Here is a 22,070-nt window from a genome sequence, read left to right as displayed (position 1 = left end):
ATGTCACGGGGCCACCTGGAGAGACGGTTTTCGGCCACGACCTGTCGTGATGCAGCCCTGCGGGGCCTCGCTGAGGCAGGCGGTCAACGAACAGATGCAGCCAGAGCCCAGCCTCTGCCCTGGGGGTCGTGCCTGCGTGTGCGCACACGAGCTGCTTGTGCAGGATTTGCCACAGCCTGCAGGTGAGAGGGAGGAGGACCCTTCTCACACAAAATCCACAAGAAGGGCCTGGACATTATGAAAACAAATGCCAGGGCTGGCCAGGGCCTCAGCCCGTGTTGCCATGTGAGCCGTTGAGGGATGCCTAGTGGTCAGAGTGCTGGAGACCCGGGTTTAGACTCCTGCTTGCCTTGAAACACAGGGCCTTTCCCCACTTACCTTAAGCCCCGCACTACTCTCCTCAAGTAGCGCGGGGTCCCGGAGCACTCCCCAACGACAGGGGCGGTGACAGCGCAGACGCCCCGACGCTGCTGCTGTTGCATGCCCTCAGCGCGGGGCATCCCTGGCGCTCTTGTAAACAGCGTGGGGTCGTGGGGATGCCCAGGCGCACGCCAGGGATGCTGCACGCTGAGAGCAGCGCGCGGCATAGGGGGGATCAGGGTGAGTGGGGAAACACCCACAGTCCCTCTCTCACGTGTGTGATATAAAGAACCCCTCGGGCGTGTTCGGGGAGGCAACCCCTACAGGCTGTGTGTGACTGTTCTGTTTCTTTCTCTCTGCAGAGCCTCAGGTGCCGCCCCTGCAGGATCCATCCCCCGAACACATCCAGACCCGCCTGCACCACGCCCATGTCACTGCCGAAGCCAGTGGCCAAAGAGGGCACGGAAGAGATGCCCATTGTGCAAGTCCGTGAAGAGCCGCACTGGCCCTTCCCTTGTCCGCCGGAGCTGGGGGAGGAGCCTGTGATTGCCGGCGTCCTGAAGGAGCCCAGCAAGGAGAAGCTGAGCGTCCAGAAGGCCATGCGGAAGAGCCTCCTGCCGCGAGGGGCCGGGCTGGCTCTGCTGGAGGCACAGGCCGTCTCTGGCTACATCATTGACCCTGTCAAGAACCGGAAGCTGTCCGTGAGGGATGCCACCAACGCCGGCCTGATAGACAGGGAGTATTTCAACACGCTCCTCGTTGCAGAGAAAGCCGTGACCGGCTACACAGATCCCTTCTCGGGGAATAAAATCTCCCTCTTCCAGGCAATGAAGAAAGGCCTCATTGTCAAAGACCACGGCATCCGCCTGCTGGAGGCACAGGTCGCCACCGGGGGCATCGTCCACCCCATGCACAGCCACCGGCTCCCCGTGGAGCTGGCTTACAAGTGGGGCTACCTGGATGGAGAAATTTGTCACATGATCGCAGACCCTGCCAACCACTCCAAGAGGTGCTTTGACCCCATCGCCCGTGAGAACCTCACATATACGCAGCTTCTCCACAGGTGTGTCCCTGACCCCGAGACCGGTTTGCTTATGGTTCCCGTCATGGAGAAGGGGTCCATCATCTCAAAGCTGGATAAGAGCGCTCAGAAGGCGCTGCAGTCCACCACCACCAGAGTCAGCGCAGGTCTTTTCCAGGGCCAGGAAGTCTCGGTCTGGGACCTCCTCTTCTCCAGATATGTCCCTCTGCCGAAAAAGCAGGAGTTGCTGAAGCAGTACAAAGCCGGCTGCACCACACTCCAGGACCTCATTGGCATCCTTGATAACATCATCACTGAGACTGAAGCCAAAGGAGACTCCTCCCATGGGAAAGCAGAAAGGCCCAGCAGAGATGTGGAGCTGAAAAGTGCCCCAGAGCAGGAAGGAGAAGAGAAGGTCCTGAAGTCGAGGATGGTCAAGGTCTCAGCTGGTGAGTTCCATGGGCAGAAGGTCTCCGTGTGGGACCTGCTCCATTCCAAGTATATCCCAGAAGAAAAACAGAAGGAACTTCTGAAGCTGTACAGGCGCGGCATCCTCAGCACTGACCAAATGGAAGTGGTGGTCTCTGCCATTGCCACCAAAATAGAGGAGGTGAGAGCCAAAGAGCGGGGTCCTGCCACGGATGCAGGCCGGGAGATGGATACAATGGACGACTCTGACTTTTTTGACCCTCAAGAGGAAGAACTGAGGAAAACGTTGCAGTTGACCTGTATCCCGGTGACCCTTGGTGAGTTCAAAGGGCAAAATGTCCCTTTGCTGGACATCATCTCATCTAGATATTTCCCTCAGGATAAAAGGCAGGAGCTGCTTGCTCTGTTCCGGGCAGGGACCTTTAGCACAGAGCAGATGGCCAGGGCCGTTAGCGGCGTCCTGGAGAAATTAGAAGCCAGCAGAAAGAAGTTCATTGTGAAAGTGATTGGACGGAGCCAAGGGGCATCTGGACCCAGGGAGGGTGTAGTCGCAGCAGATCCCCCATCTAGCAAACATCCGGATGACTTGCTGAAGTCCAAAATGGTCACTTTGCCTGCTGGGGAGCTGCAGGGTCAGCAGGTGTCCGCCTGGGAGCTCCTCTTCTCCCACTACATCGCCAGGGACAAAAGAGAGGAGCTTCTGGGGAAGTATCGAGACGGCACCTTTGGTGTTGAGGAAGTCTCTTTCATCCTTATTATCTTGGCTTCGCTGCATGACCTTTTTGACTCCCTGGAGTGCCCAACACCCAGGCCCCGGAGGAAGGCCTCAGTCCAGGGGGAACCTGGCCCTTCCACGGCCACATTGGAGGAAGAGGAGGACGACGATGACGATGGTGGCGATGAAGACAGTCATGATGATATTGAAGACCGAGACAAGGACAAGGTTTTGAAGTCCAGGATGGTTTCCGTTAATGTCGGCGAGTTCCGCGGGCGGAAGGTCTCCTTGTGGGATCTGCTGCAATCCAAGTACGTGCCTGAGAAGAAACGGAAGGAGATCTTGCGGCTGTACAGAATTGGAATTCTTTCAGCCGACCAAATGGAAACGGTGATCACGGCCATTGTAGCCAGGGTGGCTGAGAAAATGGCCACGGCCGGCAGGCACGTGAGCGCCTCCAGCCCAGACGTCAGGACGGAGGGCAGCCGACCCACTCACGAGAGGCCCCGGAGGAAAACCGAGGAGGTTCTGACCATTGACTTCCCAATAGGAGAATTCCAAGGCCAGAAGGTCTCCATGTGGGACGTCCTCTTCTCCAGGTACGTCTCCGAAGCCAAGAGACAGGAGCTTCTCTCAAGGTACATTGAGGGAACCCTCAGCAGCCAGGAAATTCTGGCCATCCTCACCAGCCACATCATGGAGACCCACCCGCTGAGACGCACCCCGAGTTTGCACCATCCGCTCACCCTGTGGCTCCCAGAAGCCTTTGGGCTGTCCCAGGAGCAGCGGGCTTCTTTGTACGACCTCCACTGTCCTCTGCGGCCAGAGGAACACAGGGCAGGAACGGTCACTGTCAGCGAGATAACGGTAACCACCACAGTCATCAACGGGCCAGAGCAGAAACAGGGGCTGCTCCCCAGCAGTGGAAAGGTGGGGGCCCCAGCCAAAGACAACTGAGGGAGGGAAGGGGAGGCCATGTGGGTGAGGAAGGGGGCAGGCAAAAGGTGTGTGTGGGGGCAACGGAGAGACACGAGACTTCCAGGCCAAGACCAACCTGCAGGATCATGGCGCCAGCAGTCAGGCAAGGCAGGAAATCAATATTCCAGCCACGCCCAAGGGTGGGAGGGGCCTTGGGGGTTTGCCTCATTGAGTGACCGGCCCCAGAACATCTGGGGAAGAAAACCTGGAAGAGAGGGTCCCCACTGGCCTGCAGGGAATTGTGGCCCTTGCCGCCCCCCCCCCCCCACACACTTGTCTGAGGAAAAGCAAAAAGGAAAATTAGTCCTGACCACAGAGTTCCTAGAGATTCCTAGAGCTGCTGGAAGTGACAAGGGTTGCTCTAGGAACTGCCAGAACTTCCTACAAGTAGACAAGACCTTCTTTCTTTTCTGAATTTTTCTCCCAGGATGCTGACCCCCCCAATGCCCCCCCCCCGCAACCCTCCGGCTAGTTGCCAGGGTCTGCCACACATCCCTGAAGAGCAGACAAAAGGGTGGGGAGCGGGTATCTCATAGGGGTTCGCAGAGAGAAATCCCCCAGCCCTGAGTTGGACGCCCTCTTTGGACACCAGTGGCCGGGCAATACTTGTGCTCTGCCCTTGTGGGAACCTGCAGCAGTCGGGCTGCTGAGAAAGGAGGCCGCTGATGCTGCCCACGGCCACACCCACAAGCCACGGGCACTGGGCAGGGGCGGCCTGGGGAGGCCTGGGAGCGCAGCCACCCCAAGTCGAGGCTCCGAGGAACTGAGTGCTGTTGGGATGCCAGAACCAGGGAAGGCAGCAGGAGACAGCAGGGGACCGGAGGAAAACCCACCGGCTGTCACGTTCCTGCTGAGAACTGAAGCTGGGAGGAAGAGGGTAGCGGGCAGTTGGGTCTTTTTGTCGTTCAGGATCTAGTTTGGATTGAAAGGGACACGGGCCTGAGAGCGAATCCAGCCACAACAACAGCATGTGTTGAGCAAGGCATGTGTTGAGTTCCTCTGTCCCATTTGGGAGGGGAAGGAGGAAATAGTCAGACATGCAGAAGATGCCAAAGCCATTGGAGAAGCCAAGTTACCTCCTCTTCAAGAAGCCCTGGTATCCAGACAGGACTTAGGTGCTCCCTCCTCCTCCTCCTCTTCCTCTTTCTCCTCCTCCTCCTCCTCAGCTGTCTGGCTTGATGGTGCCTGATCTGATGCCCAGTCTGAAGACACAGACGAGAGGGATGGCCGGTGGGTGCCCACCTGCACTCCTGTGGGGCCTGAGCCAATCTGGGCTTTTATATTACAGGGAGGGAGGGAGGGAGGGAAAGGTGCCATCCATGGAACGGGTGGGCTTGTATAGGACTAGTTTATAATGAATATGAAATACTAACAATGTTGTACACATTAAATGGATCCTGATTCAACTGGACATTTCTTATGGCTTCTTGTGAGCGACTGGCTAAATGTTCTGGAGAGCCCATTGAAGGGGCCTAGGCCCAAAAGTGCTCCCCCCCAATCCCCTGTTGCCTCTCTTCCCCAGACGAGAGAACAGCTCCCTCTGCTGGCAAAGTCACTCTCACCCTTCCCAGACCCTTTCCCACTGAGAGGCTGGGGGCTGGCAGGAGGAGGAGGGGGCTCTTGTGGGGCTGGAGAGCCAGGGGTGCCGACCCCGGTTTGACGGGTTCCTGAAGACTTGGGGGTGGTCCTGGGGAGGATGGGGTTCAGCCTCCAGCCTCCAAGCAACCACCTGGCCTTACCATGTGAAGAGGCTCTTGTGAGAACCAACCCTGGATTTGCTTCTCTTCCGGTGTCTGGGCTATGAGGAAGGAGGGAGGCACACAAGCCTGCAACAGGGAGTGCTGAGGCAGGAAAAGAGAGCCACGGGCCAAGGTCAGGCACCGTCGATTCATCTGCTGGCCAAAACACACCTGTCCAAAAACCCCACCAGTCTCCGGCTGCTACCAAACCCACGCTGACGACGAGCAAAGGCGAGCAGCTGACAGCGGCCAGCTACACTCCTGGCATCATGTGTTTAGGGAAGTCGCTTGCTCACGGTCTCAGGACAAAGGTCTGCCAGCTCTAGCCAATGCCAATAACACTCAAGTAGCTAGATACTAAACGGGGCCTGCTTGTCTCAGAGCCTGTCCAGGTGAGAACAGCTGCCCCCGGCCTTGGTCTGGGCACTGGCCAGGTGGTGGAATCTCTGTTCCAAACCTCTCAAGAGGAAGCTGCCAATCAGTCCCCCCCCGCCCCGCCGGTGTGGCAGCGGCTCTTGAGGGTCCTCCCTGACTGGAGAATCTCTTGGGGCTGAACCTGAGCTGCTGCTTCCTCAAAGCTCACAAACCCCGAACCTTCCACTCCCCCCCCCTTGCAGATTTCAGCTGCGCTTCCGACTCATGTCACTGTTCAAAACTCAGAATGGCCACCATTGGACAAGACCCCACGCCCGAGTCTGCCCAGCTGCAAATTCAGCTGCAAAGCAAACCTAAGTGGACAAAGGGAGAGGGGATCGGATGGGGGATGGAAGGGTGGGCTGACATACACATGCACGCACGCAGGCACACAGACCCTGCCAAATGCCCCGCGCAGCCTGCCTGATCCAGGGCCAGGGGGGGGGGGGGTCTAGATTTCAGCTCCAGAAAGAGGGAGCCTGATGCCAAAGCTGGCTGTTGCGCCCAGCTCTTCCCCGCAGAACAGCTGCAGGGGCTGCCTTCCCAGGGGGCCTCTTTCATTCCAGGCGGCCCCCACACCCGCACCTGCCAAAGGAGGCTGCTTCACGGGGGCCCTCTGGCTGGCACTTGCGAAGTCCCCTTCCCCCAAGGGGCAGAATGCACAGGACAGAGAGGATGGCATCACCAGGAATAAACGTTTGGACTTCTATGGCCAGCACTGAAGCACAAGCAGCACAGTGCCCTCCATTACACCCCACGTCATGCCCCACATCACATGCCCCTATCCCTGACTACCCCTTCCCAGAGGGGGGGATGGCCTCTCACCAGTGGTCCACAGACAAGATCCAGAGACAAGGCGGCCTCCCCCAGGGTGAAAAATAACCTACATTTCTACTGCAATGGCCTTCTGCTGCTGATGCTGATGCTGCTCCTGAGCACCTGGACTGCTGAGGCCTTTGCAATCTCAGATAAAGGAGGATCAAGATTGGGAGCCATAGATAGACTTCTCCTCCATAAATCTGTCCAAGCCCCTTTCAAAGCTATCCAGGTGAGTGGCCGTCACCACCTCCTGTGGCAGCATATTCCAAACACCAACCACACGTTGCGTGAAGAAGTGTTTCCTTTTATTAGTCCTAATTCTTCCCCCCAGCATTTTCAATGGATGCCCCCTGGTTCTAGTATTGTGAGAATATATTGGCTCAGGGCACCCAAGGACTGTGGCTGGACTTCTCTCACTCCACAGCAACTGGCACAAAAGTTCTCTCACACCCTTCCTGACAGGATGAAGTCCACACAAGATCCTTGCCCTGAAGAGAGGTCCCATCCCCAGCCCTGGACCATTCACCCCAGTGAAGACCGTGGACGTCTCAATGTGCTTACCTGCCCAGTGTTGTTCTAATGAATGTTTCTTCCTCTGACTAATGCCTTCAACGACCACCTCATTTGCACTGTCACTGTTTCACAGCTGTAATTTCACCAGCTAACTTCCCCCTTGGAGACACTCCCGAGCCTGGAGCCTCAGGCGGATGTCTCAATCCATTAGCCAACAACCCAACCATTAAGGTTGACGTCTGTCTCTTGTCCTTCCCAGGAAAGGCAGGAAATCTCTCTGCCTGGGGAGATTAAGGATCGCTGTGTCTAACCCGGAGGGTCTGTTTTTCCCTATAAGAAGCCCACTCCCCCAATAGACAGTGTTCAGTATCTCTGGACATCTCTCTGCCTATGATACTGTTCCACAGTGCTGTTCTTCCAGAGCTAAGCGTGGGTCGCTCAGTTCTGTTTCTCAGACCATTCTGCTCCAAGATCAGGTGACTGTAACTTTTATTGCCCCCCCCCCCATATTCCTTATCTAATCCAGACCCACCCGCTCAAAATTGTCCATATCCTAGGACTGTGTATGGATTCTGCTGCTTTTATTGTGCGCTTGTGTGCCCTTATTAACCCTCAATTTAAAAAAATTAAATTTTATTAGCTCTCCTGCAGGTTTCTTGTAGAAGCTGATTCTTGCAGATACGGACAATCATGGTCTCGTGTTGCCCGGCCTTTTGCTAAGCCAAGAGTCTGCTCTTGCTGATTCCCCACTCTCAAAGGGGGAGACTTCCCACACTCTGGGTAAGAACAATTGCGGGCATAAAGAATTTCCAAGCATCCGGAGGGGACTGAATTCCTTCCTTTCAGGTTTCTTTTGAAGCGACTGCATCTTAGAAATCAGCAAGATGTTTGGGTGTAAAGCTTTCTTTAAAGCTTGTTGTGTTGAAGGTGCTAGTAGACGCAAATCTAAATTCAGATGTGATTGAGTTGGATTTGAGGCCGCAAAAGTCCATTCACATAAACACCAGACTTAATAGTCCACTCGTAATTGTTTGCTGCTCGTGCAATAAAACTCTCATCTGGCACCAAGCGACACAGACCACTCAGGCCCAATCTCCTTCGCTCTAGTCATGACCAGCTGCTCCAAGAGATGGTTGCTTATGGTTTGTAGAAGATTTCTCTTTTTCTCATCACCTGCAAGCTGGTATAATAGTTCATGTGTCAGACTAGGATCTGGGAGAGTGTATGAGGGTCGACTTTGCCCAATGAACTATCTCCTGCAATCTGGTTCTTTGCCTGTGAAAAAGGCAAACTCTATGCTGGGGATAATTAGGAAAGGAGCTGATAATAAAACTGCAAGGATTGTCATGCCCTTATATAAAGCTGTGGTGCGACCGCACTTGGAGTACTGTGTTCAGTTCTGGTTGCCACATCTCAAAAAGGATATTGAACAGTTAGAAAAGGTGCAGAGAAGGGCAACGAGGATGACTGAGGGTCTGGAGCACCTTCCCTATGAGGAGAGGCTGCAGCGTTTGGGACTCTTTAGTTTGGAGAGGAGACAGATGAGGGGGGGATATGATTGAAGTCTATAAGATTATGCATGGGGTAGAAAATGTTGACGGAGATAAATTTTTCTCTCTTTCTCACAATACTAGAACCAGGGGGCATTCATTGAAAATTCTGGGGGGAAGAATTAGGACTAATAAAAGGAAACACTTCTTCACGCAACGTGTGATTGGTGTTTGGAATATGCTGCCACAGGAGGTGGTGAGGGCCACTAACCGGGATAGCTTTAAAGGGGGCTTGGACAGATTTATGGAGGAGAAGTCGATCTATGGCTACCAATCTTGATCCTCCTTGATCTGAGGTTGCAAATGCCTTAGCAGACCAGGTGATCGGGAGCAGCAGCAGCAGAAGGCCCTTGCTTTCACCTCCTGCACGTGAGCTCCCAAAGGCACCTGGTGGGCCACTGCAAGTAGCAGAGTGCTGGACTAGATGGACTCTGATCTGATCCAGCAGGCTAGTTCTTATGCCTAATGACACTGAAAATGCTTATCACAGGCTTTAGTGATAGAAAGGGCAGCCTGTCCTCCAGGTGGGGTAATTGACTGGGAAGTAAGAAAGAGGCTGTGTTTACTTGGGGGTTGTTGTTTTTTTATTTTCTCTCCAAGCCTCTGTGGCTCGGAGTGTTAATTTTGGTGTCCGCTATATTTTTAAAGATTTGATATATTGTACGGGGAGCTGATGATTTAACCTTGGAAATTTTTGCCAATAAATCTTTGAACTTTGTTTGGGCAACGGTGTTTGGAGTTATGATTGTGTTTGCAAAAGTCCCTGTGAACAAACCCTTTGACGAAGAAGATTAGATGAGGAGAGACCTCCAGCTCCTGCTCACCAACTGAGCTGCTGTGCCCCCGACTGAGTTTCCTGGGGTGCTGGGAGCACACGAGAAGAGGGTGAACAAACCAGCAGTTCTGCACAGAGAGCCACGTTCAAATTTCTTCCACCCGGGAAGCGATTGCCAAGCCCTGGGTCATCCAAAAGTCCGTGTCTCTGGCTAAGCTGAGGGTGCCCCCCCACCCCCGATGCATCCAACCATCAAGACGGCACCAAGGAGTGGGGGGAGGCTGGATGGGGTGATGGAGGGTGACTTTCGCTTTTGGCCAGTGCAATGAAGGAGACGTGCCTGGGGCCAGGTGGCAGTTTTGACTCTGTGCTCCTGACCTTGAGTCCGTCTTGCATTCCTTTCTGCAAATATGGGATGGGGGGGTGCTATTGGGAGGGGGGACAGCAAAGCGGGGATTGGATACACTCGGGCTTTTCGAAACAGTTCTCAGAACTGGCTTCTTTCCTCTGGCCAACCGATGCCTATCAATAAAGACTTCAAAACCCAAAGTTACAGAGTCTGGATTGGTCCGTAGAACCGGGGCTTGACATAAAGCCGGTTCCCCCGATCCTGTAGTTCTTTAGGGCCCGTCGTCTCCTGCCCCAGCAAAGGAAAAGGTTTTGCCGCTTGCCCGTAAACAGTCTTAAAGGGCTTTTCCCAGGGCTGCTTTGCACAGCGTTATTATACGCAAACTCAGCAAAGGGGAGGAGATCAACGCAATTGTCATGGTGATAACTGATGTGACATCTCAAGTATTGCTTGAGAATTGCATTGGTGCACTCGCTCTGCCCATCAGTTGCCGCGTGGTAAGCGGAAGATAAAGCCTGTTCTACCCCCAGCAATTTTTTAAAAATGCTTCCAGAACGAGGGAGTCAGTTCATCTCCCTGTTGCTCTTAGGGATAATCAGTAGGTTGCTCCAAGGGCAATAGGGTTGGGGCTGCAGATACCATGGTCCCAGACCGCTCAGAGCCTTAAAGGTTAACACCCAAACCTTGCAAATGATCCAGAATTCAACTGGCAATAAGATCAGGTGGTATAGAATAAATCTGACATGTTCCCACACTGGAGTTCCAGTGAGTGCCCTCGCCACTGTGTTCTGGACCAGTTGCGGTCCCCAGAGCGGTCTGCAGGGCAGGCTGGCATAGAATGAGCTATAGGAACCTAGTCTGGACGTGACCGTCACATGGGAAACTGTGCCAAGGTCGTCGTGAGACAGATGGGGGGCCAACTGCTTAGCCTGCTGAAGATGGGGGGGGGAGTCCATCTGGCTGTACGTGCGCCCTTGGCCTCCATAGATAGGGAGGGAGCCCTCCAGGATCACACCTAGGCTTTTGGCAGAAGAGGCAGGTGTTGAAGCCTCACCACCCAAAAGTGGCAGCAGGAACGCCTGCCGTGGCTCGCCTTGCCCCAGCCACAGGGCCTCTGTCTTCAATGGGGGGTTAGAAAAGGTTTTCAGTGATGTTTTGGATAGGCTCGCCACAAAAATTCCAGTATGGGCAGACTGCAGAGCCAGCGCCAAGGACAAAAAATGCTGCGGAGAAGTTCTGGCTCATCGTTGTACCCAAGAATGTGGCCCTTCCTGAGCTTAGCAGGCAGTGTGACAAACTAAATCTGGTTGAGCGTGAATTCTCATTACAGGACCAACCACAGTAATCTAGGGTAAGAGGCACTCATACCAAAATAGCAGGATTTGTTTACAGGGCTGGGCTGTCTGCCAGGTGAGCACGCCACTTGGATTAAGGGAGCAGCGCCTCTGGTAGGCTCCACCCGGAGAGGAAAGCACCATTTGCTCCTAGGGATAAACTGAAGCCTGAGCTCAAAAGAATGGAGCACCTGCCTGACGTTTTAAAAAATGCTGAGGACCCAAAGGACTGAGCGTGCTGTTTAGTATCCACGGAGAAGCAGAATGGACCGTTGACCATTTACTTGGATCCAAAAGACCTCAATAAGGCATTTTTTCAAAAAGCATTTCAAATTGCCCACTGGTGTTGAATATGGACAAAATAATGCCCCAGTTTCCAAATGCCCAATTTGTTTTAGTGTTTGAAGTTACCAGAAGAGAGCTCGGAGCTGTATGTAGGTCCTGTTCCACCCGGAATGTTATACATTTCTCTGTTTGCCCTTTGATATTGCATCTGCTCTAGTACTCTGTCATGAGACCATTGTGGCGTTTCCCCTCCTCGCCCGGGGCTCTTGGGCGGCTGATCCTTCCCTCCTTCCCTGACCTGGGGGTTGGTTGCCCCAGCCGATGACTTTTCCAGTTGGCCCGAGGGGCCAAGAAACAACCGCGCCCACAGGGCACCTGGTGTCCGCGGCAGCCCTTGCCCACGCCACCCTCTGCCTAGCAGGTCTCTCTGCCCTCCTTTCCCTGGCTGACCTGAGAGTTCACTGAGGTACATTCATGGAAGGAATAGTTTAGGGTACAATTGAAGATGAACATGATTGACAGCTTTAGGAAGTACTGAATATTACAAGAACTACAGACTTAAAACTAAACAAGGAGAAGTGTGTTTTTGAAGTGAAAGAACCAATATTTGTAGAAGACACCATTTCTGCTGAAATGGTAAAACCCCAGTCAAAATACAGTTCTTGACATAGGTCGTTTCCTCACTTACCCTTAGGTGCGGGGCACTTGCGGCAAATAATCTGGGGGCCTGCTGCGTTCCCCACTACCTCAGTAGCAGCAACGCAGCGCCCCCGATTCTGCTGCTCTCCGTCCTCCTTTGCGCGCATTATTTCAGTTCCTGGATGCTCGAGCGCCATTTTGAAAACCCCGCGCCGAGAGCTGGGGTGCACGGGGGAGCCCCGGGGGGTGACTTCGGGTTTAAGTTTCCCGCCATCCGTCCAATAAGGAAATGGCGGGGTGTGTGCCATCCGCGCGCAGCCTGAGTTTTAATTTTTTTATTTGTAATGCTGAAAATCCACGTCTCCATGTCATTTTGAGCGAACGTGGGCAGATGCATATTGTGGGTTCCTCGGCAGAATGTGGAGACGTGGATTCGTCTTGTTGAAAAATAAAAAAGTTCCCGCCCCAGAACAGCGCAGCAGCCAATCAGGACAGCCCCTGAGAGGAGTCCTGCGTAGCTGCTGCATGGCTGCAGCATTCATTCGACCAAGGGGCAGAAGCTGCGGGGGGGGGGGGGGGGCCATGAGCCCACGCTAAAATGGTCCCGCAGCAAAGGAAACCGCAGCTATCGTCCGCCATTTTGTAAGTGGGGAACCGACCATAGCCTTGATGCCACAGCCGTAGGGCAACTGAGATGTCCAATGGTTTGGGGGGAATGGTGAATCACTTTGAGAAATGTATTTATTTATCTCTATATCCCTAATCAGGCTATAGAAATATGGCATGGCTTGTGATCTTTGCACAAAGCAAAAGTTTGTTCACCACTGATAGGCTTTGCTGGGCAATTCCCCCCCCCCCCCACCCCCAGCAGCAGAAATACTTTGGATAAGGACAGGAGAATGAAAGGGGTGTGGCAAATAAAAGTCTCAACATATGAAAGAAGGAAAAGGATAATGATTAATCATTGCAGACTCTGATCCACATTGTGACTGTTCAGTGGTCAGAAATTAAAGATATATGAATGGTCTCAAAACCAGAGATTGCTGAAATTTTAGAAGTGAACTACCTAGGGAGATAGAGTTATTTTAATGGGACTAAAGCGGTGGTACGTGGTCACCTCCTCAGAGAAATACTGCAGGGAAATAAAGTTTAAGAAATAAGATATTGTATTGTCGAAAGCTTTCACGGCCGGAATCACTAGGGGGTTGTGGGGTTTCCGGGTTGTATGGCCGTGTTCCAGTAGTATTTTCTCCTGATGTTTTGTCTGCATCTGTGGCTGGCATCTTCAAAATGTGGGATTCAAGAGGATGTTTTAAGTTAAAATGTCCCATAATGTCTTCCTGTGTGCCATTTAGGCAGTTTGTCAACGGCTGGGTTTTCTAGCATGGTTGATGAGGCAGGCCCCAAACTTTCCTCATCTGAGTTAACTTGTGGAAAGACCTGTAGAGAGGCCATCAAAAATCTGATGGAGAGGATGATTGGGGACAATGGGAGATTACGTAACAGTAGCTTCTGCTGGTTTACAGAAGTTAAGCCTTCGAGAACGGTTGGATCCTGTCTCAGTTTTTAACAGGAAAGTGCAATTGAGCTAATCTGCCAAGAGCTTCTGCAATTTAAGGTAGGGGGAGGAGGAGGAGAAGAAGAGTTTGGATTCAAACCCTGCTTTCTCTCCTGTCAGGAGACTCGGGGCAGCTTACAAACTCCTGTTCCCTTCCTCTCCCTTCAACAGACCCCTTGTGAGGTGGGTGGGGCTGAGAGAGCTCTGAAAAACTGCCCAAGGCCACCTAGCAGGCCTCATGTGGAGGAGCAGGAAAGTAAACCCAGTTCACCAGATTAGAGTCCACCGCTTTTGACCACTACACCACACTGGGCCCCGGTCTGCATCAGAAATCAGTCCTTTTACAGGTGGGATCAAAAAGGCACAGCCATGTCCAAAATCTTCTGTTATCCCCCATGCTATTCCCAACGGGCCCACTCAGAATCCTGCTAAACAGGCCTGCTTGATGGGCCCTCCTCTCAGAAAAGGGCGCGCAGGACTCCACGGCCAGACGACCGGTGGGAGTTCCTTGTGCTGAAGCCGTCGTGATGTGGAAACCATTTCAGCCCCCAGCAGACACACTAAAAGCGGCTGAAGTTTCAATAAAACGACATGCAATATCAAAAGGAACATGACCATCAACAGGAGACCTAATTAAAGAAAGATCCGTGATGAACCAACACCGAGGACTTGACCAGAACGGTCAGACCTGCAGAGCAATTATTAGAAATATGTTAATGCATGATAATGCAGTGCACTTAAAGATGTTAACAGATGAAGATCATTTCTACAGCTCATACATTTTCATTGCATAATTTAAATGCGCACTTTTTTCCCAGACATTTAACCTTTAGAGGCATTCCCGTATGTATGTTTAACAGTGTTAAGGAATCAGTCATTTGTGGACTGACTGTAATGTTACCTGGTCTTCGTTTGGGGATGGCTTTTGTGGTGCTGCATTATCAAAACTTATTTCAGCCCTTTCTCATTCTGGTTGCCACGACAACGGGCCCACGGAGATGGCACAGCCCAAACCCAAATTTAGCCCAGAAAACAAGGTGGGAGCTTCAATACGTGACTTCTACGGGAAGGCTGACAAGTGTCCTGATTGTGTGCACAGGATCGACCGCTGCTTCCAGAAGAGCTTTTCGGAGAGGATGTCACTCAAGCCCACCTGGAGGTTACCAAGCGCACCTTCCAGCGCCTCTGCGGCCTCCATGGCGGCATGGCCAACAACGGAGAGGTCCTTCTGCAGGGCCTGGAGAGGCAGCCTGCACGTTTCCTCCATCAAGAAACGAACACGTCAGGAATGGACACTGACGGGAAAACTGCCCATGGCTGAGCTTCCTTAATGGGCTTCCATATTGAACAGGAGACCCCCGCCCCCCGCCCCCCACTGCCGTGGTCACCAGAGCCCCCGAGAATCACCACGGTCGGTCTGAGAAGCAGACCACAAGAAAAACAAGGGTGATGTTTTGCTCCCTGCAAACTCCGGCACGCTTCTCCCTTCCTGGCCCCAGGCTCCCCAGCCACCCAAGTGGATGGCGTTGTTGTGTTCCTCCTTCCGTCCTTCCTCCCTTCCTCCCTCCCTTGAGTAAGCCACCTTCAAAGGTTTCCTGCCTGGCCAGCAGGAGAAGATTCATTAACTCCGCACACTCAGTCCCAGCTCAGTATAAACAGCTCTCCCGCAAAGGAGTCTGCCTCGTCACGTCACTTAGCTGCCTGCCTTCAAGCAACTTCCTGAGGAAATTAGTTTCCATGCATTTGAAATGCCCAAAGAGTTAGCTGGCTGTGGTGGGAACCCAGGAAAGGGAGGACTGGCTTGGGGCCCGCCAGGTCCTTCACTCCTGCATTGGCTACCCTTTCAGAAAAGTAGGGGGAGAGAGAGAGAACGGGGCTGCACCTACACGCTACACAGTTGCTGGGGGACAACACAAGGTCCTGGTGTAACTGGAAGGCACAAAGTTCCCTTCACACCCTAAGGAACAGGAGGGAGAATCTGGCAGTGTGTGGACGGCCTCTCATGCTGCGTTTCTTTCAGTCTTCAGAGGGGGCGTTGAATGGGCCGTGCGCCAGGGCTCCTCAGCCACTCTGCAAAGTCTCTGTGGAATATGCCACCTCTGGTGCCAACACAGCAGGCAAGTGGACTTGCCAGCCTCCAGGTCGTGGCTGGAGGTCTGCTGGGATGACAACGAATCTCCAGGCAACAGAGATCAGTTCACCAGGAGAAAATGGCCACTTTGGAAGGTGGACTCTGTGGCATTACACGACCCAATTGAAGCCCCTCCCCTCCCCTCCCGACCCCAAACCCCACCTCCTCAGTCTCCCCCACAAAAAAATAGTTCCCAACCTGGAGCTGGCAAGATTTTTTCCAATCTGGGCCACAAGCAGCGGCTCAGTCTGGACAAGGCAAGGGGCAGCTGGCCAGAGGGAAACCCTCTCAGGGGGCCGGGAGGGGCCGCACTCCCTGCACACAAGTAGGGCCGGGAGCTCAAGGCCCATGGCTGGAGGCTCTGGACTCCTCTGTGGCACTCAGCACATGAGCCCGGTGCCCCCGTTTCTTGGAAGGCCTCGTTCGGCTGAGGCATGCCAGCCTCTGGTGGGACCTGGGGATCTACTGCCCAGAACTGCTGCTCGTCTCCAGACTACACAGATCCCTCCGCCTGGCGAAACCAGACTCTGTGGCCATGTTGTCCCCCCCTGAGGCCCCCGTCCTCCCCAGGCGCCATCCCCAGATCTCCAGGAGTTCCCCAGCCAGGGTCTGGCAACCGCCCCACCCACCCCCTCTCAAGCCAGTGGCCTGTGGGCTGGGGACCTGGCACTACGGATCTGGCCCCAGTGACCCTGGCCAGGTGAGATGACTGCCAGGGACTCTCTTCACTGCACGTCAGTTGCTGCCTCCTCCTCTCCCTGCTTCGGTGGTTTCCCCGCGTTCTGGCTTTCGCACTGCTGGTAGCTGTTTTAAAACCACTCTTTCCCCATACGGTTCATTTGCTGAATTATTCTGAAAGGTATCATTTGTTGTTCTATTACGTAAGCCCCTTTTAGCAGATTTTTAGCAGGTAGGATGTAAACTATTTAAATCCATAGATAATAACGTTTTTATCTCTCACACACAGAGACACACCCTTCCTGCAAGGAGCCTGGAGCTCACGCAGAGTTCTCCTTCGCTGCTCTGGCTGCACATCGAGGCTCAGTGAACCAAACAGAGGGGTCTTTTGCCAGCTGGCTTCCGTGCTCTTTCTCTTCAGGGCCTCATTCCCCAGCCAGACATCCTTCTTTTCCCTTCGCAAACAATCAGCGCTTCTGACCGTTTGCCTGAGCCGTGGACCCAGCCCGGGTGTTTGCAGTCACGCTGCCAGACAAGTGGATCTGCACCACAGCAAAGGAGGTTTTGTTGAGACTTGAGGAAGAAGCTCCTCCTGGCAGTGATGCGTGTCAGACATCGGAACCGTGTCCCTCATGAAGGGGTGGATTCTTGGCCGCTGGAGATATTTAACTATCGATTGGACACCTCCTTGTCAGGGATATTATAAACTGCAGTCCCTGCGTCAGACAGGGGTAGGACTAGATGACCCTGGTACCCTTTCCAACTCTGAGGTTAAGTGAACTAAGCAATGCCAAGCTGGGGGGACACCTCAGGGCTCAGGGGCCCAGGTGGGGGTGAAGGCAGCCCCTGGGACTGGCAACTAGCTGGACTCTTAAGTCCTCCTCCACCCTGGCCTGGGACGCTCCGGGCCCCAACATAGCAGCAGCAGCACTGCAGCCATTTGGCGCTCTAACGCTCTGCTGCTGCCTGACTCCCGTCCACACAAGGTCCACTAGGAATTTCCCCAGTAAGGCCCATCCATGTCCTGACCCCTCACCTTGGGTAAGCAGAGAGACTGCAGCAGGACAGGACAGGAGAAGGATACAAGGGGATCTAATCTGCCCCCCCAGCTCACTAATTCCACTGCCCCCTCTAGAGCTAGTGGCATCTTATGCCCCCAGGAGTGGTCAGCTGGCAGTTTTTGGATGGCCATGAAGGTGGCAGCCACCTTTAATAGATTTGTCCTGGTTTCTTCACACGGGCAGCCAGCAGGGACTTATATGGGACTCATGTGGTGGTGCTGGCAGGAATGCTCAAACTGTCCTGGCTGCCAGATGGAGAGCGAGCGACCCCTCCTCTGCCCTGAGAAACAGACAGGCGGGTTCAAGAGGGCCCTTGACCGTCTGAGGCCTAGGACAGGTCCATCTATATGACAGAAGTTCCCAGAAGCTAACATGAATCTGTAGCACTTGGCCATACTTAGCTGCTTTTACATAAAATTTAAGCCATAGCTGAAAAGAGAAAACAATCACCTACCACCTCCACCTTACTCAAATTGAATTGGAGGGGTGTGTGTGTGTGAACACCAACACCTGGAACGCCCGATCTTGTACAGACTCTGGGTGAAAGACGGAAGAAAAAGGGGCCACCGGCCCCATTGGAGTGCTGCTGCTGCCCTCTAGTGGAACAATGCATATTGCACAAAGGCAGGCAAGCTCCAGGTTCCCTTGTAGCTCAGCTTTCCTGCTCCGAGGGGCTGGAAGCGGCGCCCTGCTGAATCCACACACACACCCCTGGTTGGATTGCCTCGTAAGGCCTGTTGACCTCTGTGAAGTTAACATGGAAGTTCACATTGTTTATTTGGAGGACCATTCCTTCCCTGAAGCACCACTTATTTTTACTGACGCACGAAGAAATTGAACTGCAGGCCAGCAACAATGAAGGGCAGGACTGCTTTCTCTTTACTTCCAGGTCGGGGGAGCAGAGGTGCCCGCCCTGGCTTCCGATTGATCTGTGGCTCACTTTGAACATTTTCACTCTCCTGTAGCCCAGGTGAGCATGGCAGTTTTGCCATTTAAGGACGCAGCAGTGTGCGTGGCCATGCAAACCAGATGCCGGGGACCAGAGGTGAAGCTTTCTCTGCTGTCTTGGAAGGGACGTTCAGAAATATTCCCAGCCCACAGAAGGCTGATGAGCCAGCTGTTGCAAAACTTGTTTTCCTCAGATGCAGCTTCTTCAATGAGGTTCGAGACAAGATTTTATCCCCTTTACTGGAAAAGAATACTGGCTATCCTGATTCAGTAGGAGCCAATAGTCTGCTCATTGATGAACACCTGCAAATTACAAAGCTAGTGGCCACGTTCTGTGTCATAGCGAATAAAAACTGCAGCACTAAATAGTCCTGACTTGACTGGATGGGTAATGTTTTGAAAATGTAAACTGATTTCATCAATTTCGTTGTATTATTATTATTTTACCATATCATTGATTAAAATATGATATAGGTATAAGCATCTCTGAATTTTAATATATTTTAAGCTTGATATTGTATCTAGTTGTAAATGTTGGTCTTTGATCATAATAAATCCTCCTCCTCCTCCTCCTCCTCCTCCTCCTCCTCCTCCTCCTCCTCCTCCTCCTCCTCCTCCTCCTCCTCCTCCTCCTCCTCCTCCTCCTCCTCCTCCTCCTCCTCCTCCTCCTCCAAGAGCGCAATTGTCACCCCTGAACCTCTCCTTTTACATAAACCTTCCCACAAGCCCCTCAGCTTCTCCTCCCTGGGCTTGGCCTCCACACCCTTGAGCATCCTCAATTGTTCTCTGCACCTGCTCCATTCCGTTCACGTCCTTTTTGAAATGAGGCTGCACACGGGACTCCAGGTGTGATTTGACCAGTGGGGTGTAGGACATCTTGGGATCTGGACATGCCTCTGTTAGAATTTCATAGAAACGTAGAAACACAGAGTTGGAGGAGACCACAAGCGCGTCAAATCCTTCTGCCTGCAGGAACACTCGGTCAAAGCACTCCTGACCGAGGGCCACCCAGCCTCTGATGGAAAATCTCCAAAAAAAGGAGACTCCCCCACACTCCGAGGTGGTGCATTCCACTGTCGAACAGCCCTGATGGTCAGGAAGTTCTTCCTAATGTTTAGGTGGAATCTCTTTTCCTGTACCCTGAATCCATTTACTCTTTGAGGCAGCAGAAAACAAGCTTGCTCCCTCTTTGACGTGACATCCCTTCAAATGGCTATCAGGTCCCACCTTAACCTTCACTTCTCCGGACATCCCCAACTCCCTAAGTCTCTCCTCGTAGGGCATGGATTCCTAACCTTTGACCATTTTGGTTGCTCTCTTCTGGACCCATTCCAGCTTGACAGTATCCTTCTTGAATTGCGATGCCCAGAACTAGACACGATATTCCAGGTGAGGTCTAACTAGTGCAGAATAGAGAGGTACAATCACATCCCTCAATCTTCTTGGAAGGAATCTGGCATCCTTTTGCTGTGTTTTGAATCCCCCTTTGCTTTCTTGACCAGAACTGGACACAGTATTCCAGGTGAGGCCCGACCAATGCCAAATAAAGTAGTACTTGTGATCCCATTGACTGTGGGGTGCTGCAGGGGCCATCCTCTCCCCTGTGCTGTTTAGCATCTACATGTGCACCCTTGCTCAGCCGTTGCAGAGCTTTGGGCTTGAGTGTCACAATATGCGGATGACCCCCAGCTCATTCCCACGAAGGAGGGCCGGCTGGCTGGCCAGCCTCTGCCCCTGAGGCTCTCCAGCATTGCTTAGAAGCTGTGGCAGGTTGGTTGAGATCGAGCAGACTGAAACTGAATGCAGTGAAGACGGGAGTCCTCTGGCTTGGTTGGTGGGGGGGAGAGACCTGTGGATTTCTGGCTGCCAACCCTGGATGATGTGGTATTACACCTGTCCGCATCAGTCAAGAGCCTGGGCGTGACCTTGGACTCCAGCTTATCTGTGGAGGACCAGGACCCTAGGACAACCCAGACTGCATTTTTCCGTCTTAGGCAGGTGTGGCAGCTGGCCCCATATCTCTCCAAATCTGATCTCGCCACCGTAATCCATGCAACGGTCACTTGGAGGCTGGACTAGTGCAACTCACTCTATGCTGGCCTGCTTTTGTCTCTGATCCAGAAACTTAAACTTGTGTAGAACGCAGCTGCTAGGCTGCTTTCTGAAGCAGACAGTTGGGGCCACATGACAACGGTCCTTGAAGAGCTGCTGGGGCTGCCAATCGAGTTCTGGGTCATTTTCAAAGTTTTGGTATTGACCTTCAAGGCCTTGGCTCCAGCCTGGTGGAACAAGCTACTGAATCATGTCCGAGCCCTGTGGGAACTGTCGCCAGTCTGCAGGGTCTGCGAGACGTGGCTGTTCCACGGGGCTTTCTCCATCTAGCCAGCCAGACCAGATGTAAGCAGATCATCTCCTTTCGGCCTGGGGGGGAGGGGGGAAGAGGTGGCAATGAAGGTGGCAGTGTATCATTATTATTAGCTACTGCCATCGGTTTTTAACATCTATAAATTGTTTGTATTGGATGCTGTTTTTATTCTTTTATTGTTTAAATGGTATTGTTTTATCATGCAATATTGGATCGATGTTTTAAAATGATTTTATGAATGTATAATTGATTTTGTATTGTAACCTGCAGGTGAAAGGTGGGATATAAAATAAATAGGTAAGGAAGTAAGTAAATAAATAAATAAAACTATTACCTCCCTCAGTCTAGAAACTATACTGTTATTGATGCATCCCAGAATTGCATTGGCCTTCTTGGCTGACGCATCACACTGCTAAGCTAACTCCATGGTTCCAGTTTGTGGTCTACTAAGCACTCTCAGGATGCTCTCTCCACATGTAGTGTGTGCTGTCGCTTCAGGTGTCCCCCATCCTTAGATATTCAGTAAAACCTTTTTTCCTGTCCAAGTGTAGTATCTTACATTTATCTCCATTGAAATTCACCGTGTTGGTTCTGGTCCAGCTCTCTAACCTGTCCAGGTCCCCCTGTCCCCTCGGGTATGTCATGATCAGCCCCCTATTTGGTCCTGCCATGTTTCACCTCCTGCCCAGGATCTGGGAACCGGCTTCAGACACACCCCCCCCCCCCCAACTGATTTCCTTTTCTCAGATCTGTTATCAGCTTGTGGGCCGGCTGCTGCTGCAGCTCTCTCAATAGTGTGGATGGAAGGTAGGTTGTTGTGACCCCAGCCAGGGAAGGCCGTTTCTCCTGACAGCAGACATGGAGACTGGGCTGGGAGGTACCATCATCCTCTCCCCTTGGGAACTGGTCTGCGGGGGCAGGGGGGGGGTGAGAGGACTTGGGGGTGACTGGCCACGGGTCATAGTGGTGCTGGCAGTGTTTGCTCCGTCCCAGCAGTGGAAGTCTCCGGGCTCATTTCCTGATAAAGACATCGCCTGGAACCAGGAAGGGCCAGCGGGCACCTGCGGAGACGGGTGTGGCGGGGGCGGCCCGGGGGTTTTCTCCCGGGGCTTCTCTGCTGAGCCCCCTTCCCGAGGGGCCCCAGCAGGGCCTGGCTTCTGCTGAGCCCCGGCAGGCAGCGCTGCGGTCCTTCGCCGGATCCCGGAGACTCGGAGGTGCCCCGGCTCTGGGTTCGAGGCAGGCGCCCAGCCGCAGCCTCCCCGGCAAGGATCATCGCCGCCGGTGCTCAGTCTCGGCCCACTGACGGGCCCTGGAGCGCGCAACCGGGGCTGCGGCTGACTGTGCGGAGGGCGGCGTCGGAGGCGGAGCGGCGCGGGGTCCGGCGGCGGCGGCGGGCGGGCGAGGAGGAG

At 53.3% G+C, this 22,070-nt stretch overlaps 1 protein-coding gene across 1 annotated transcript; it reads left to right on the top strand.

Annotated features, from left to right (window-relative positions):
- On the top strand, window positions 1-3,482 carry LOC125425130 (epiplakin-like). Its single transcript, XM_048482672.1, has 2 exons — window positions 1-138; window positions 723-3,482. The coding sequence occupies exons 1-2, from the start codon at window positions 1-3 to the stop codon at window positions 3,480-3,482; spliced, it is 2,898 nt and encodes a 965-aa protein (XP_048338629.1).
- Window positions 3,483-22,070: the final 18,588 nt, after the last annotated feature.

The sequence above is a fragment of the Sphaerodactylus townsendi genome, unplaced genomic scaffold (genome assembly GCF_021028975.2).
Source record: "Sphaerodactylus townsendi isolate TG3544 unplaced genomic scaffold, MPM_Stown_v2.3 scaffold_19, whole genome shotgun sequence".
Lineage (NCBI taxonomy): Eukaryota > Metazoa > Chordata > Lepidosauria > Squamata > Sphaerodactylidae > Sphaerodactylus > Sphaerodactylus townsendi.
This window is presented reverse-complemented; position numbering and strand designations above follow the sequence as displayed.